This window comes from Octopus sinensis, linkage group LG18 (genome assembly GCF_006345805.1).
Source record: "Octopus sinensis linkage group LG18, ASM634580v1, whole genome shotgun sequence".
NCBI classification, from domain to species: Eukaryota; Metazoa; Mollusca; class Cephalopoda; order Octopoda; family Octopodidae; genus Octopus; species Octopus sinensis.
In genome coordinates this window covers 17,158,866-17,176,287 of record NC_043014.1, presented here as the reverse complement: position 1 = coordinate 17,176,287, position 17,422 = coordinate 17,158,866, and the positions used below count along the sequence as shown (strand labels likewise).

At 36.0% G+C, this 17,422-nt stretch overlaps 1 protein-coding gene across 1 annotated transcript; it reads right to left on the bottom strand.

Moving 5' to 3' along the window:
* Positions 1-8,987: 8,987 nt before the first annotated feature.
* LOC118766896 lies at positions 8,988-11,837 on the bottom strand. The gene is made up of 2 exons (XM_036510755.1): positions 11,548-11,837; positions 8,988-9,865 (listed from the first exon to the last, which is right to left on the bottom strand). The coding sequence occupies exons 1-2, from the start codon at positions 11,809-11,811 to the stop codon at positions 9,614-9,616; spliced, it is 516 nt and encodes a 171-aa protein (XP_036366648.1). The 5' UTR covers positions 11,812-11,837; the 3' UTR covers positions 8,988-9,613.
* Between the last annotated feature and the right edge of the window lie 5,585 nt (positions 11,838-17,422).

Genomic DNA, 17,422 nt, shown 5'->3' with positions numbered 1-17,422 from the left:
ACCAATGGGATTACCAACAATTATGCTTGTTCGGGCAAACGACCATTAAGTCATATTGCCACATTTTATGACTTGCTACAAAGTAAAATATTAGAAAGTAAAAAAGGTATACATACATACACATACACACATGCATGTGCACACACACACATACATGCACACACACACATATGTATGTTGCCTTCCCAGAAGGCAACCAGGCCCCATTTTCCTGCATGACAAGTGGGGGGGGGGGCACTCCCCACTATACGCACATATGTATATATAGATATATAAGTGTGTATACATACATATAACAACCTGGGAAGAACTGGAACCAGACTCCACCTGCTGAAAGAGCATTTTGTTTACAAAAATTACACAACAGATCAAGATATGAACTTAACAACAGACAACTTGGTTACACTGACATGTTACCAAAGCTTCTCTTAACTTTACTGAATTTCCTGAGAGACTCAGTAATTTCTGTTTCTTTTTATATCACTTGTTGGCTAAACTGCGGCTTCACAAGTCATTGTTTGGCACTGATCAAACAAATCCATGATGATCCTCTCATTTGTCTACAACTACATTGGCTAATGTCTCCTTTCATTTGTAAGTCAGTAAATAGTGATTTGCTTGAAATCTGACTGCCGTTTCTAGCATGTTGTATGACTATGCAGAAGCTCTTTTGTTCAATAAGGTACTTAGATTCACAATCAACAACAAAAAACATTTTCTGAGTGCAGAGGAAAACAAAATCCTTAATTTTGATATCTGGCTTCAGCATTAGTTAGAAAGAGGTCTGTATTTCGACTTGAACCTTGTATATAACTGGTATGAATTGCTGCAATCTTGGAGGACTGACAAATACCTTCAGCCAGATGTGGCAGTGAAATTGCAAAGCATTTAACTTACTGTTAAATTTATCCATTCACATTATTAATTCCTGCTGGAATTGACTTGTCTGCAGTTGCTAAAATAAGTTCCAGCAATATTCTGGCATTGATTTTATTGACTATACTTTATCCTTGAGCCAAGTTAAAAAGAACAATTTTCTTTTGTGAGTGCATATATTACAATGTGTAACATGATTTTTGTCCTTGGGTAGCAACTGTTATTTCCTATTTGCTTACTCCTAGAAAGTATGAAAAATGGCTAATACTAGCACTATGACCTGGCAATGCCGGGTCATAGGGCTAGTGCATGCATATACAGCTGCATACGTGCATGCATATACAGCTGCATACGTGCATGCATATACAGCTGCATACGTGCACACATATATGCGAGTACTGTCCAAATCTCTGACCAATCACATACAGCTAGCTAGCATTCAATTGGCATATCAAGTTTCAGGCATTTTGATTGGGTTTTGGATAGAAAATTCACAAAAAAGTCACTTCTATTGATTTTTTTTAATGGCTTTAATGGTGACTGGGGAAATGTAAAGATGTGCACGACCACCCTTGGACGGTTATGAATGACCATAGAAAGTGCGAGCCCTCTAACTGAAAAATTGTGGATTTGTATAAAGGACATGCACACACACACACAGACATTTTGTCGTTTATATATAAAGAGATTTCCTTCAAACTTTTCTTACATTTATTCAACCCCAAAGAATCCCTCTCAGCACATGACTCTAATGCTCCTCCATTACTCTTGCTCTTGCTCTTGATCAGAGATTGGTATTCACTAAGAGACATGTTCAGGTGGTTAAGGTCAAGCAACTGACAAGCAAACCTGTGGTTTTGAGCAGAATATTTGCTATAATGATATTTCTGCTTCAGCAACTCAGTGCTGAATCTGTCTGAAATGTAATGGAAAACATTGATGTCCAGGTTACAAAAGCTAAGATTGGAGGGAGTAGTAATCATTTCCTTTGATTTCTAGCTAGACGCAAATTGGAAATAATACTTACTCTTTTACTTGTTTCAGTCATTTGACTGTGGCCATGCTGGAGCACCACCTTTAGTCGAGCAAATTGACCCCAGGGCTTCTTTCAGTTTCTGTCTACCAAATCCACTCACAAGGCTTTGGTCGGCTCGAGGCTATAGTAGAAGACACTTGCCCAAGGTGCCACGCAGTGGGACTGAACCCGAACCATGTGGTTAGTAAGCAAGCTACTTACCACACAGCCACTCATGCTCCTAGACTTACTGACTAAAAACAAAAAAAAATTGAAATTTTGTTTCACAGCGTTATCTTTCTTGTACCAAGCCACAGTTGATTTAAGCTTTTGTAAGTGTAAAATCTAAAAGGATTAAGCATTAAAAAAAAATTGCTTGTTTTAATATTTGTGTCACTAATCTCTCTATGATGATATAGCAAATAAATTGAGAGGTTATTCACTTTATTTAGTAGACAAAATATAGGTCTACTGAATGCTTGAGTAGCTTTCTTGAAAGGCTTCATTCACAGTGATGGATTTTGCTAAGCATAGGCATTAATAAGTTTGCAAAAATTATACATTCTCTTCAATGGTCTCAATGCTAGTGATTTAAATTAAACATCAATTTATATAAAAGTTGCTTTTGAAATATTCATATTATCTGTCTGTATATATGTGTGTGTGAGTGTGTGTAATATATTATATTATGTGTTAACATGGGCCTCCTAACGACAAAGTAAACTTCAGTTAATCAAAATATCTTTGGCCTGAAGAGTAACTTGTGGTATACACCTTGCTTGGATTTTTGCCACTTCCAAGGTTCTACTTGCTACGAAACATATGTAGCCTGGATTTTATCTACTCCATTCCTTAACTCTTGTATTTTTATTTACACAATTTGGCAACCCTGGCTGACAACCATGAAATATAAAATAATTTTCAGCTTAGCATACTTCAATATGGGAAAAATTCACAACCTTCCACCCCAATAAACCACTAATGTTCCTGAAAGTTGTTTTTTCTTATGTAAAAAAATATATATATATGTGTTATATTAATTATCTTTTTTAATAAGTTTGATATATATTAAAATAATATAAATTAATTAATCTTATGTATTGGCTTAAGTTTTTCATTGTATGATTTGCCTAATAGCGGTTTTATCTCTAATTTAATATATGTGTATATATATATATACATATATATAAATTTAAATATATATATATATATATGTATATATATATATATATATACATATATATATAATATATGTATAATATATATATACATATATATATATATATGTATATATGTATATACATATATACATATATATATATACACACACATATATATATTATATATATATATATACATATATATATATATATACATACATATATATATATATATATATATATATATATATATATAATATATATATATATATATATATATATCAAGGTGTTGGGCTTCATGGAGGCAATGACAATGAACTGAGATGTCTGGTGATACGAGGTTCTTGAGAAGCTCCCTCTTACTTCAGAGAGACTGTGTTCTGGAAGTGCTGTATGTCCACCCACATTTAACAATAAAACTTTTCACACAACTTATCCCTCTAAATCAAACTTCATCTTCTCTTCCTCATTTTCTTGCACTATGCTCATCTCTTGCTCCCAAATCCTGTCCTCACTGCCCTGCCCACAGTATCATAGCTATCCTGTTGTGTCCCCATCCTCTATATACCCAGGTTTCACCAGTCAGTGCATTTACCCCTGTTGTGTGCATTCATATGAATTCACTATTCATGCATGCACCCTTAGTAATACTCTACCATCTCATTTATATTCTGATCCCTGTACCTTGAGGGTGTGCCCTGGCACATCACCACCATCTCTCACTTGCCAACTTCCTTTCATTCTTGATCATTCCTTTGGTTTCTCTCTCTGACTGGATAACTATGTATCTCCCGTAAAGCAAGACACCTATTTCTGGCCCTCTGTCACATTGTAACCTCTCATCACCTGGCACAAGACCACCTCCACCAATACCCCACCTCTCAACGGATCTTTGTCTTGTGAGTTACTTGGTGACCCAGCCAGTGCTGATGTCATGTAAAAAGCATCCAGTCCACACAATAAAGTGGTTGGCATTTGGAAGGGTATTTACTTGTAAAACCCATGTCAAAACAGACCTTGCCAGTAGTGGTGCCATGCAAAAAGCACTCAATCCACTCTGTAAGGTGGTTGGCATTAGGAAGGGCATCCAGCTGTAAAAACCATGACAAAACAGACAGTGAAACCTGGTGCAGTCTTCTGGTTAGCCAACTCCTGTCAAACTGTCCAACTCTTGCCAGCATGGAAAATGAACATTAAATGATGATGATAAAGTGTGTGTGTGTGTACGTGTACATACAGTGTGTTTGCTATTAGCAAATATATTATATTTATATTTTCAGGGTACGAATATTTTGGTATTTCCTGAAAACGGCCTTATTGCACATTTGAGAAATTATTCTCGTACTGATATTGAGAACTTTCTTGACATTATACCACAGCCTAATAAAGTGAAACCATGGATTCCATGTGATGAACCTGATCTCTATCCAAGAACACAAATTCAGGAAACTATTAGCTGCATTGCCAAAGAGAACAACATTTATCTTGTAGTCAATGTCGGAGACATGCAACCCTGCAATCACACAGAAGATTCAAACTGCCCTTCTGATGGACATTACCAATACAACACTATCAGGCTCAAATATTTTGTGCTCAAACTGACCAGATCAGGTCTGTCACAACTACCCTGCAATGTCATTCTAAAATTAAACAATGCATCATTGAAATTTCAAAGCTACAAGATAATGATTAATTCAGAGCAATGTGAATAAATAAGCATTATATTTGACAAAATAATCTGAATGCTAAAGGGTTAAGATATTTTTCCTTCTTTCTTTCTCACAATATATTTCTTTTTAATTCTTTGTCACAACTGCGCCTCTGTGGAACGTCCTTGGTATTTGCTTTATCCTTATGTCCTAACCTTCAAGAATGCAAGTATTAATCATATTAATATCAGATATCTTCACTTTCTCATATTTTGTGAAGTATTGAAAATGTTATGGAAGCTACCTCCAAATTCTCAGATTAAGCCATATTACAATAATTTGTTAAAAATAAGAAATGTCATTAGTTTTGTTCATTAATCAATAAAATCTAAAATCTCTTAATCATGCTTCTGGTTGATTTTCTCGATATTCAATTTTAAAACAATTTTCACATAATTTTTGAATAATTCATTTATGGTAATAATTTTGTGCAGTTAACACATGTATATATTTTAATTCAATAATTATTTGTTCGGTTTGTAAATATCAGGCTTGTTCCAGTTTCATAACATTAAGTAGATGTAACTTGAATTTCCTCCTGGAGAGGACAATATTAAAGATTCTTATGTGATCTACCACCTATTTCCATCATACATTAAAATTTTCATCTCAAGAACAAAATACTAGCCAATTTGAACTCTTAATCTATGAGAATGTAGTCTAACACCTTATCTACTCAACATTTATTAGCTATTTCAAATATGAGTGAAAATTGTAAAGGGCATTAACAGCTCCAAGAAATAAAAAAATAGATTGGAATTCATAAATGTATTTATTTACATTAGCATAAGGCCATACATTTGTTTGGGGAGTTCTTGCAAATAATTTCATTTTAGTCCATTGCTAAGTATTTAATTTGTAACACCTTGTGTAATACTCAACATTTATGCCACTGGTGGTAGCTTGTTACTTTGTACCAAAACATGATTGTGCAGTAGTTATAATTTAGTTAATTAATTAAGCAGTTAGCTATTTTATCTATCTGTAATGAATTAACTTTTATTTATCAATGCTTATATAGCACCCACTTTCAGTGGCAGGAGCAAGTATAACACGAATGATGGCAGATTAAAGGACAATTTTTATATGTCTATTGGCCAATGCTCATTAGAACCTTTTTTTCAGATGCTGAATCCCACCCTCTCCATGTTCTCTCCTGCCTCCCCTTTCATTTCCTCAGAGTTGACACTATCAATGTAGGCACATTGAAAGGTAGGTCAGGCAGCACTGGCAATGACCACACTCGAATGGTGCTTTTTACGTGCTGCCAGCACAGAAGACAGTCAGGCGGTACTGGCATCGACCATGCCAGAACTGTATGTCAGCATTAAAAAAAAAATCCACAAATGGCAGACCATATCTTTGTGGCCGGTGATTTCAGTGAACATGTTGGCCAGCACCTGGATGTCTTCAACATTATACATAGGGGCTATGGAATTTTTCCTGAAACAAGGAAGGAACAGGGCTACAGGAGTTCTGTGATGTGAATAACCTCATGATCTGCAACACCAACTTCAAGAAACCAGCCAGTAATCTGATAACCTACAAATCCAGTGACCAACACTAGTCAGATTGACTGCTTTCTCACCAGAAAGTGAGATACATGGTTGGTTATAAATGCAAAGACCTTCCCTGGTGAAGAATGTACCCCTCCACATTGGTTAGTCATGACTTCAGGTTAGGAGGATTCCAAGAAGCAGACCAGTCTGGAAACGAAGGATTTGGAAGTTTTAGAATCCTTTGAATAGTCAGTGATTTAGAGACGCCCTAATTGAGACATTTAATGAGGAAGGCTATAGGCATGGAACAGAAGACAAGTTCCTATGGGTCAACTTACTAAATGCCACAGACCAAATATGTGGATAGTGCAAAGTCCCAATCAGATCTAGTGTGGCGTGGTAGAGGAGTGTGTAGTAGACAGGGCCATTAGAGCAAAGAAATATTCTTGGAAGAATGGTAGTAGCAGAAAGGAAGAAGTTTACCAACATTCTGTGGCATGAGGTGTTTCGAATTGTAAGACAGCGTCAGAGAGAATTGTGATGTAGGCAATGCGGAAGCTAGGGGGTTGATGAGAGTTGTACAAGCCATGCCCTCCAGGTAATAACGGAGGAATTTAATACTGGCTACTTATTTTGAGTTCCTCTACACTGACGACCTTGTTCTTATAGCTGAATCAGTATAAGAACTAGAAGAAATTTCAGGTAAGGAAGCAAAGTCTGGAGTTAAATGGCCTTAGAGTTAATTTAGCAAAGACCAAAGTCCTAGTAAGAGGAAAACAGACAACTCACTGATCCCTTCAGGGAGATAGTCCTGCTCAATATGTAGGTGAAAATTCCATATGGTGTACCAAGTGCAAGCTATAGACTCAAAAGGTGCAGTGGTGTAGTCATTACTTGCACCCTGAATTCCTTGCTATACTTGTTGCTAACCTTCACCTTACTGACAACATCCCTGTACATGGCTTGTACAGCCCTCACCAACCACTCATCTATCCCTAGCTTTCGCATTAACCACCAAATAAGGAACATACAGGGGAATTCTTAGAAGTGGTAAACAGTTTCCCTTACTTAGGTGACCAAGTCAGCAGTGGAGGAGTCAGCTAAGAAAGCATAGCTGTTAGAATAAGAACAGGCTGGGCTAAGTTCAGGGAGTTGCTACTTTTGTTGGTGATGAACACTGAATGATGATTTTATATATATCACCATTGGTGACTGATAGTTCCATTGGTTACTGCTTTCCAACAGGAATTTCTGACAGTACAAGACAAGGGAGTGTATTTCAGTACAGAATAAAAACTAAGTATCTTATAGATCACCAATTTTTGTTGTTTTCTCATTGATGTTTATACCTTTCATTTGTTTACATTTATATACACACACACGGAGTTGTTCAACCTAATGTAACATAGAAGACATTTGACTAAATTGTTCAGCAAACTTGGTATCAAATTGCAAAATGAACTTATATAATGCAATGCTAAAGTTTACTACCTTATCTGAACTGACAAGGGATTCCAAAACGTCCACTTTTCCATACTTGCATGCATTGGAGTTTCTTGAGGCAGATTTGCTATGACCAGATGTCCTGTCACCAACAGTTTCCAAGCAAGGTAATATTTCTCCATGGCCAGACATATCCTTGCAGAATATTGGAAATGAGATTTATGATTACAAATGTCAAGACAAACAAGCACACATGACAGGTTTCTTTGTTTCTGTCTATCAAATCCTCTTACAAAAGTTAGGTCAGTCCAGGACAACAGAAGACACTTGTCAAGAGCATCATGCAATGGGACTGAACCAGAAATGATGTGTCACTGGTATATATTTTTTACTCCTGGCCTTCACCACACATCTGCTTTCTATGTTCTGTTTGTTCCCCTACCATAAGTATGTATTGTGTTAACCCTAACTATGAATAGCCACAAATTTTTTTTTAATGTTCCCCCTTATCAATGCCATTCAAAATATGATTCGCAAAATGAAACCATTCTATTTGAAGTAGATACTTAGAACACTTGAAGGGGGCGGGGGGAAACAACAAACAGATGAAATTTTAAATTTATAATTTATTTGAGAAATTCAGACTTCATGTAAAATATTGTAACTTGAGAGAAATTAAAATAACATGAATTTGAAAACATTTAGTATCTAGAAGTAAAATAAGACCCAATCCTTAAGGCTTTCAATAACCTGCATGCAATGTAAGATGAAGTACTCCCAAGTTAGGAATTATTAAGAAAAAAGCTGATCATTATTGTGTGTGTGTATATGTATATATATATATATATATATATTCTTTTCTACTCTAGGCACAAAGCCCAAAATTTTGGGAGGGGGTAAGTCGATTAGATCGACCCCAGTACACAACTGGTACTTAATTTTTCGACCTCAAAAGGATGAAAGGCAAAGTCGACCTTGGCAGAATTTGAACTCAGAACGTAAAGACAGACGAAATACCATTAAGCATTTCCCCCGCCGTGCTAACGATTCTGCCAGCTCGCCTTATGGAAGACCAGCAGTCTTCCCATGTATACCGGCCTCCCCTCTCCACACCGCCAGTGTTACCCAAGGGAAAGGCAAAGGCCGATACAGCTTGGCGCGCACACACACACACATAAAGTGTAAGATTTAACTGATTAGCATTAGCTATTTAAAATTGCCTTAAAACTTAATCTTATTAAGAATGTTACATAAAAAGCAAAGATTTTGTAAGAGAATGCTATAAATTTAATTATCTTCTTAGATGTTAATCTGTTATTACCTCCCCTTACACTGTGGTTTACTTTATGTACAGCAGTAAAATATTTATAGCTGGTCAGGTACATGTACATAAAACATACCCAGAAAGTTACAACAATGTACCAAGTCATAATTTTAGAATTTACTTAGACGATGGTATACAAAAGAAAAAAACCACTATTGGATTTAGAGTTAGTCATCTTTAATCAGAGACTGGTTGCCAAAGTAATTCAAAATCTGAGTCAGCCAGATGTAATAAATAATAAATAGCTCTGAGACCAGATATATTAACTGCTGCTTGCTACATACATGTAATGAGAGAGAGATGGTGTGTCATGAAAGACACACCACCACTTCCAACACCAACCACAATGTTGAGTTAATAGTAATTTAAATATTAGGTCAAAGTTTATATGATCTACAAAGCTCCAAAAGACCATCACATGAAATGTTTTCTTTTTAGTTTAATTACAAAAATATTTCATTTTGTATCACAGAATGCTTCAATGATGACATTTAAGATGATATCCATTTGATAGTTGTCTGTATGTGACAAGATTGCATTTAACAGTCTGTAATGTAGTTTCACCTAAAGAAAAATACAATAAATCTTCAGTTAGGCAAATTCTTTACTAGATGCATTGAGTAATGTTCATATTTCTTCCGAAGAGCCAAGATCTTCAGTCTGTGAGAAGGATCTAAAATAGGTTTCAACACTTGCTCAGTGTTTTCTATCCGACGTCGAAACCTCTCTGAATCAATATGAATTTGTACCCATTCACCTTTACGGGCAGCTTGGTAGGCATAGCTCCATGCAAGCATAAGGTGCTTGGTTTCTAACTTCTCATCAGCAGCAAAACGAACCTGTGGAGGAAAAACAGTAATAAGAAAATAAAAGATCAATTTCAGGGAAAGCAAACTAACACCATACTTTTTCAATAATACTGCTCTCAAGGCAATGGCAGATATACAAAACATAAAAATGGTGCTTATATATTTTAGCCTTCACATTTTATTCAAGTGATTTTGAAGATTTGTCACCCCATCATTATTCATACCTTTATTATCATCATTGAGTTTAATGTCTGCTTTCCATTCTGGCCTGGGTTGAACAGTTTGACAGAACTGGCAAGCCCGGAGGCCGAACTAGGGTCCAATCTGATTTGGCAAGGTTTCTAAAGCTGGATGCCCTTCCTAATGCCAACCACTCCAAGAGTGTAGTGGGTGCATTTTACATGCCAGTCAGGCAGCACTGTTATCACCCAGGACTACAATTTCACTCGGTTCAACAGATTTTCACAAGCATAACATACAAGCCCAACAGAAGATAGGTGGAGCAGAGATGGGATCTTTTCCTTTTGAACGGCACTTTGTAACATAATTTCTAGGTAACTAAAAAGTTTTAAACTTCGTATACTGGTAGAATGTGTTTATAAAACATCATTTTCTCTTGGCTTTATTGAGAAAATTCTATAGGTTGTAAGATATTTCATCTTTAATTTCGAGCATTTCGGCAATTTTAACCAATCGCTGGAATCCATTTAGGTAAATAACATTCTGTGCATAATGAATATGTCACCGCCTTTAGTCGAGCAAATCGACCCCGGGACTTATTCTTTGTAAGCCCAGTACTTATTCTATCGTTCTCTTTTTCCGAACCGCTAAGTGACGGGGACGTAAACACACCAGTATTGGTTGTCAAGCAATGCTAGGGGGACAAACACAGACACACACATACATATATATACATATATACGACAGGCTTCTTTCAGTTTCCGTCTACCAAATCCACTCACAAGGCATTGGTCGGCCCGGGGCTATAGCAGAAGACACTTGCCCAAGATGCCACGCAGTGGGACTGAACCCGGAACCATGTGGTTGGTTAGCAAGCTACTTACCACACAGCCATATTTACTTTTCGATAATTTCTTCGGGTTTTTTTTTTTTTTTTTGCTGTCAACACGAAAAATTGGAATTCTAAAAAAAAAAACCCAAAATAACCGGTCTTTGAGTTCGGACTATGTACTTTGAAAAGAGTTAATTCCATTGATTAGCTAACATTAATGTTAAATAGTATTAATACATTCCTAATGAGAGAGATAGGAGGGAACCCCAAAATCCCCAGCTCGACCCTCAATCTGATAAAGACAAAAAATCGTAGTCAGTTGAAGAGGACATACAAAATGATGCATCCGTTTGAGGGCCACGGAATATACGCTTTGTGAACTGTTATTAGATAAGCTTAAATAGGTTGAACAAACGTTTGACATGTTTTTCTACCAACTGCAATTAAATGAACAACTGCAATTAAAACAATTTATGCGAAAAGCAGCTTGAAATTACACGGCAAATGTAACAAATGCTGATTGAAAGAACCAGCTGCTAATATAAACAGAAATAAAAATTAGATTATTTCCTGATTTTTGGAAAGAGGGAATATTCAAATATACAACATATGGCATTCAATAGTTTACATAAACCAAATGAGAAAAGAAATTACAATATATGTTCACGTGAAATTTTTAAGGAAGTAATACAAATTCAACCTTAGAAGCTTTATGATGTATGTTCGTGTCCATATAGACTCGATTCCATCGGTCGTTGGCTTTTCCTACGGAATTGGGAATGGAGTCTGTATTTTCAGTTTTTGTATTTTGAGTATTTTCAAACAGTTTATTGAAAGAAAAGCAAGGGGTATCAGAGAACAAGATATCATCGTAATTTTCATCACTAACACAATCATCGCTATCCTGCCCATCATGAACAGAGCTGTGCAGATCAGTAAAAGAGTCTAAATTAGTGGAATTCATTGGACTTCTGTTGCTCGCACTGAATGACCAGTTGTGGACGCGCGGCTGCGCAAACCGGGTCCAGTCTACGCTATTAGTACCCTGAATAGTAAAGGCTGGCAAATAAAAAATTATAAGACGTGTACACTGATATATGTTCTAAAACGTGTTAGCGAATGTTTTTTTTTAAATATTTCTAGTACAGACATATATACAACAAAGTATATAAATATATATGCGTGTAGGTATATATGCATAAATGTGTGTGCGTGTGTTTACACAGAGCAAGAGACTACATACAATACAAAAACATCCCTGAGATGATTTTCCCGCCTCCGACCCAACTTTCCCGCTCTAACGTATCTCACATCCATGTGTTTGATGTCTGTGAAGAAAAAAAACGAATCAATATAAACATTGTGTGTGTGTGAACGAAGAGAGAGACTAAGAGGTGCAGAACGAAGAGCGATAGTTAGAACTAGAAAAATTTGAGGGAATATATTAGGGAGAGACAAAAAGGAATATAAAGGGTTACACTGTTGGAAAGTGTGTAGAGGGAATATGATTCTTTTTTTTTTCTCTTCTATCAGGATTCTAACACAATTTTTAATCTTCAGATATTTTTAAAATATACTAAGCCACTGGTTTAATTGATTAATATCAATTTCTACCCTTATTATTTAATTTATATATACATATATATATATATATATATATATATACAAAAAAAGGGTGAAATATAATTAATTTAATAAAATTTATAAATTTCACCTAGTAGATTTATCGGTATGGAAAAGACCATATTTGGTAAGGATTATATTAATTAGAATAAAGGGTTAATTACAACAAGTTGCTCAAAACCACATACCGAAAATATTAGAAATAGCAGCCAAATTGATCACTATTTCTCCTAGGGATTTCGTTATTTTCTTTCTTTTTACCATATACAGGTTACAAATTCTGTTTGTTTGTGGAGACTTAAAAAAAAAATTTTTTTTTTAATAGTAGGAGAAATAGTGATCAATTTGGCTGCTATTTCTAATATTTTCGGCAGGTGGTTTTGAGCAACTTGTTGCAATTAACCCTTTATTATAATTTATATATATATATATATACATATATACACATATATATACACACACATGTCTACGTCTGTATCAGTATATATTTATGTATCTATTTATCTATCCACCTGTCTGTCTATCTCTACTCATCTATCATTTAGCTATCTATCTATATTTATATTTATATATGTGTGTGTGTGTGTGCGTGCGTGTATAAGTGTGTGTGTGTACGTTATGAACACGTCCATGATTATGAATGTATACATATGTGTGTATATATGTTATTTTTTTCTTACGCATATTGTGCGTGAATACAGTCACAGATAAACATAGATGAACGCGCAAGCTCATATGTGCATAAATATACATTCGCCAACAAATACCTATTCACGTGTAGGTGTGGTGTGTGTGTGTGTACGTGTCTGTGGTGTGTGAGAGACTATGAGTATATAATTGCCCGTCTCGCGACATTGCCCCGGAGAAATTGAATTCTTTCTTCAAAACTTCAAAGCAGACGACAGTATCACAACCTCCAATATCATTTTCATTGGCTGGCAGTAAACAAAATATTTACACCGTGAAGAAGTCATATAATTTCTAGAGTAATGCACATTCATATCTACCTACTTATCTATGCTACACAAACACACACACACAGACGCTCACACACAGACGCTCACACACAGACGCTCACACACACGCACACACATACACACATACATATATATATACTCTTTTACTTGTTTCAGTCATTTGACTGCGGCCATGCTGGAGCACCGCCTTTAGTCGAGCAAATCGACCCTGGGACTTATTCTTTGTAAGCCCAGTACTTATTCTATCGGTCTCTTTTGCCGAACCGCTAAGTGACGGGGACGTAAACACACCAGCATCGGTTGTCAAGCAATGCTAGGGGGACAAACACAGACACACAAACACATATACACACATATATATATATATATACATATATACGACAGGCTTCTTTCAGTTTCCGTCAACCAAATCCACTCACAAGGCATTGGTCGGCCCTTGGGCTATAGCCCAAGATGCCACGCGGTGGGACTGAACCCAGAACCATGTGATTGGTTAGCAAGCTACTAACCACAGAGCCACTCCTGTTGTTATATTTTATTGTATTCTTTTATTGTATTTTATTCATGTACATGCATACATACACAGTTTACGAAGTATTAAAGCTTCAGCTTTCATCCTCACATCAGTTGTGACAAAAAATGATTCCCTCTAATTTTCTTGTTCCCTTTTGTTATCAATTGCCCAAAACTTTAAATGGAAATCTCAGTACTAATGTCATTAGTATTCTTGTGAAAATGTGTAATTTCACCACATAAACAACTCAGTTACAGTCTCCAACAGTTTTTGCAAATTTTTTTTTCACATTGATTTTCTGAAATTTTTTATTGTGGATTAGAAAAGGACACCAATTTCATTTTGCTTAGCAGTAAATCTGAATTTTAAGGATTCTCAGAAGACCTGGAAAAATCTAGCAAAATATACAGCAAATATAAAAATCACCTGTGTGACTATATATTGGATTGTTTTGATTTCCAAAAGCTCCAGTAGTAACAAGGAAAATAAATTCATACCCTAGATGGTATAAGACTGGAAACTGCTTCTCTTGCTAATTTTTCATCCTTTGGAGGTTAATAAAAAAAAAAAAAATTTCTAGCAAGAAACTTAAAGACTACGATGGAAAAACCTGTAGTGGTATATATCCTTGTTGATATTATTATCAAACACACACACATATATATATATATATATATATATGGCACCCATGCCATTGGAACGTTAAAAGCACCATCCGAGCGGGATCATTGCCACTGACTGGCTCCTGTGCCTGTGGTATATAAAAAGCACTATTCGAGTGTGATCGTTACCAGCGTTGCCTTACTGGCATGTGAAAAACAACATTTGAGTGAGGTCGTTGCCAAGTGTCACTGGATTGGCTCCTGTGCCAGTGGCACATAAAAAACACCATTTGAGCATGGCTGTCACCAGAACTGCCTGACTGGCCCTTGTGCCGGTGGCATGTAAAAGCACCCATACACTCTCAGAGTGGTTGGTGTTAGGAAGGGCAGATCAGATTGGAGCCTTGTGCAGCCATGGGCTCTCCAGACCTCAGTCAAACTGTCCAACCCATGCCAGCATGGAAAGCAGACGTTAAACAATGATGATTTCCAAAAATATTAAACCAGGAGATTTTATAAATTGTTTCCTTTTATTTTGTTTGAATTGATTACTGCAGACATGAACCATTATGCAGAAAATACACAAAGAGGAAATCCAAGCATGTTTGCTATTAACATTATTATGGGGCATAACAAAGCTAATCAGGATTACAAATTGATAGATAATCCAATAATGTGTGCAATTCTTCTATATTATTGTATGTGGAGGTGCAATGGCCCAGTGGTTAGGGCAGCTGACTCGCAGTCGTAGGATCACTGTTTCAGTTCCCAGACCAGACGTTGTGAGTGTTTATTGAGCAAAAACGCCTAAAGCTCCATGAGGCTCTGGCAGGGGGTGGTCGTGAACCTTGCTGTACTCTTTCACCACAGCGTTCTGTCACTCTTCCTGTTTCTGTTGTACCTGTATTTCAAAGGCCCAGCCTCATCACACTCTGTATCATGCTGAATCTCCCTGAGAACTATGTTAAGAGTACACATGTCTGTGGAGTACTCAGCCACTTTCACATTACTTTCATGAGCAGGTTCTTCCATTGTTCGGATCAACTGGAACCCTTGTCATCACAATTGGCAGAGTACCACTTTTAATTATTGTATGCCCAATAGAATATCAGCTAATAACTCCTTTTCTGTGGTGATAATTAAACATTTAAATAATTTTAGATTTTGTTGAATTTACCTGTAATTAGATTTACTTTGAGACAAAAGTTATGAAATAAATTAGGTCAAGGACCATTTGTCAAACTGCATTCCAAAATTCATATTAATATGTTAATATATAAATAAATTTTGTTGTTTTTGTGAAACCAGTCTACAGTCAGTTTTGTAGAATTTAATTGAAAGACATAAGTAGTGTATTTTGGTTAGAAATATAGTAATGAAAGTGTTAGACCTTATATAATTCTAATCCTCCTATTTCGTTGGTTTATCTATGTAGTAGTCTTGCATGTTGACCAATGAAATATTATTTTGCAGTTGTTAACATATGACATGGAAAGTTAATATAGTAATTACAATATAAATATAAGCAAATGCTGTCTTCTTCATTGTTGGACCATTGACAAATAAACTCACATAGTCTGGAAATAGAGAAGAAAGGAAAAGAAATAAACTACAAGAGTAGATGAATTCAACAAGCATCAACAACCATTAACAGTTCAGCATTCACAGATTACTCTGTCAAATATGATACTTATTTATTCACATTGTTTTAAATTAAACCTATATTACCTCATAGCTTTGAGATTTCAATGATGTGATTTAGTTTTAGTATAACATTGTAGGCTGGGTGTGAGAAGTAGGATCTGGCCAGTTTGAATCTAAAACAGGTAAACTATTTTGACCAGTTTAAATGCTAAAGGGTTTACTGATATTTCTTTTCCTGTTGGTCATTGATAATCAAATTTCAAGGACTTGCTTGAGCTCTAACATTCAAATATTCTGTCAAAAGCAGGGCTGTGGAGTGGAAACAAAAAAACTTTGACTCTGACTCCTCTTTATGTAATTAAGCGTAATTAATTAACATATATCACATAAAGAATAAAAACATTGTGGGTCAGAGTCAGTGTAGTTTTACCGATTCCAACTCCACTGCCCTGGTCAAAAGTAATGCTTACTTATTGACATTGTTTTGATTATCATTTATTAACTCATAGCTTTTAGATTTCAATGATGTGTAATTGTTAGTTTTAGAATGATATTGTAGGATAGGTATGAGAGGCAGGATGTGGCCAATTTAAAACTAAAGAGGTTAAACTTTGAGCAAAGCTCCATTAAAGCTTTTGATTCTTGCATCGCTCACTCCCATTCCAACCCCTGCACCCAGTTGTCTTGGACATTTTTAGTCTGCCGTAACTTGACTCACTGAGATCTGAATGAGAGAAATCTCATATGTGCAAAGACCACCTGAAGTGGTTCAAATCAGTTCTGGCTAGGTCATCATCATCGTTTAATGTCCACTCTCTGTGCTGGCATGGGTTTCATGGTTTGACATGGAGCTAGATAGCAGAGAGCTGTCCAAACTTCAACAGTCTATTGTGGCAAGGTTTCTACAGCTGGATGCTGTCATTCCTAATGCCAACCACTTTGTAGAGTGAGTTGGATGCTTTTTATGTGCCACTGGCATGGGTGTTGCAACATAGAACTGGCACGACTGAAAACCTGTGGGAAACAGCAATTTTACTTAGCTTGACATGTCTTATCCAGGTACAGCAAATCACCACATCGCTTGGTCCCTTTTAATTTCCACAATGAGGCCTAGCATCCAAAGATCCTTTCTCACTACTTCTCTCCACATCTTCTTGGTTCTACCCCTTCAACAAGTACCCTCCACAATTAGAACTCAGTACTTCTTTACGTAGC

Excerpts from the sequence above, each read along its gene's own strand:
- LOC118766896 (XM_036510755.1), bottom strand. The coding sequence starts at position 11,811 with ATGAATTCCACTAATTTAGACTCTTTTACTGATCTGCACAGCTCTGTT. Across the intron at positions 9,866-11,547 it reads TACATCATAAAGCTTCTAAG|GTTCGTTTTGCTGCTGATGA; the intron begins GTTGAATTTGTA and ends TTTCCTCCACAG.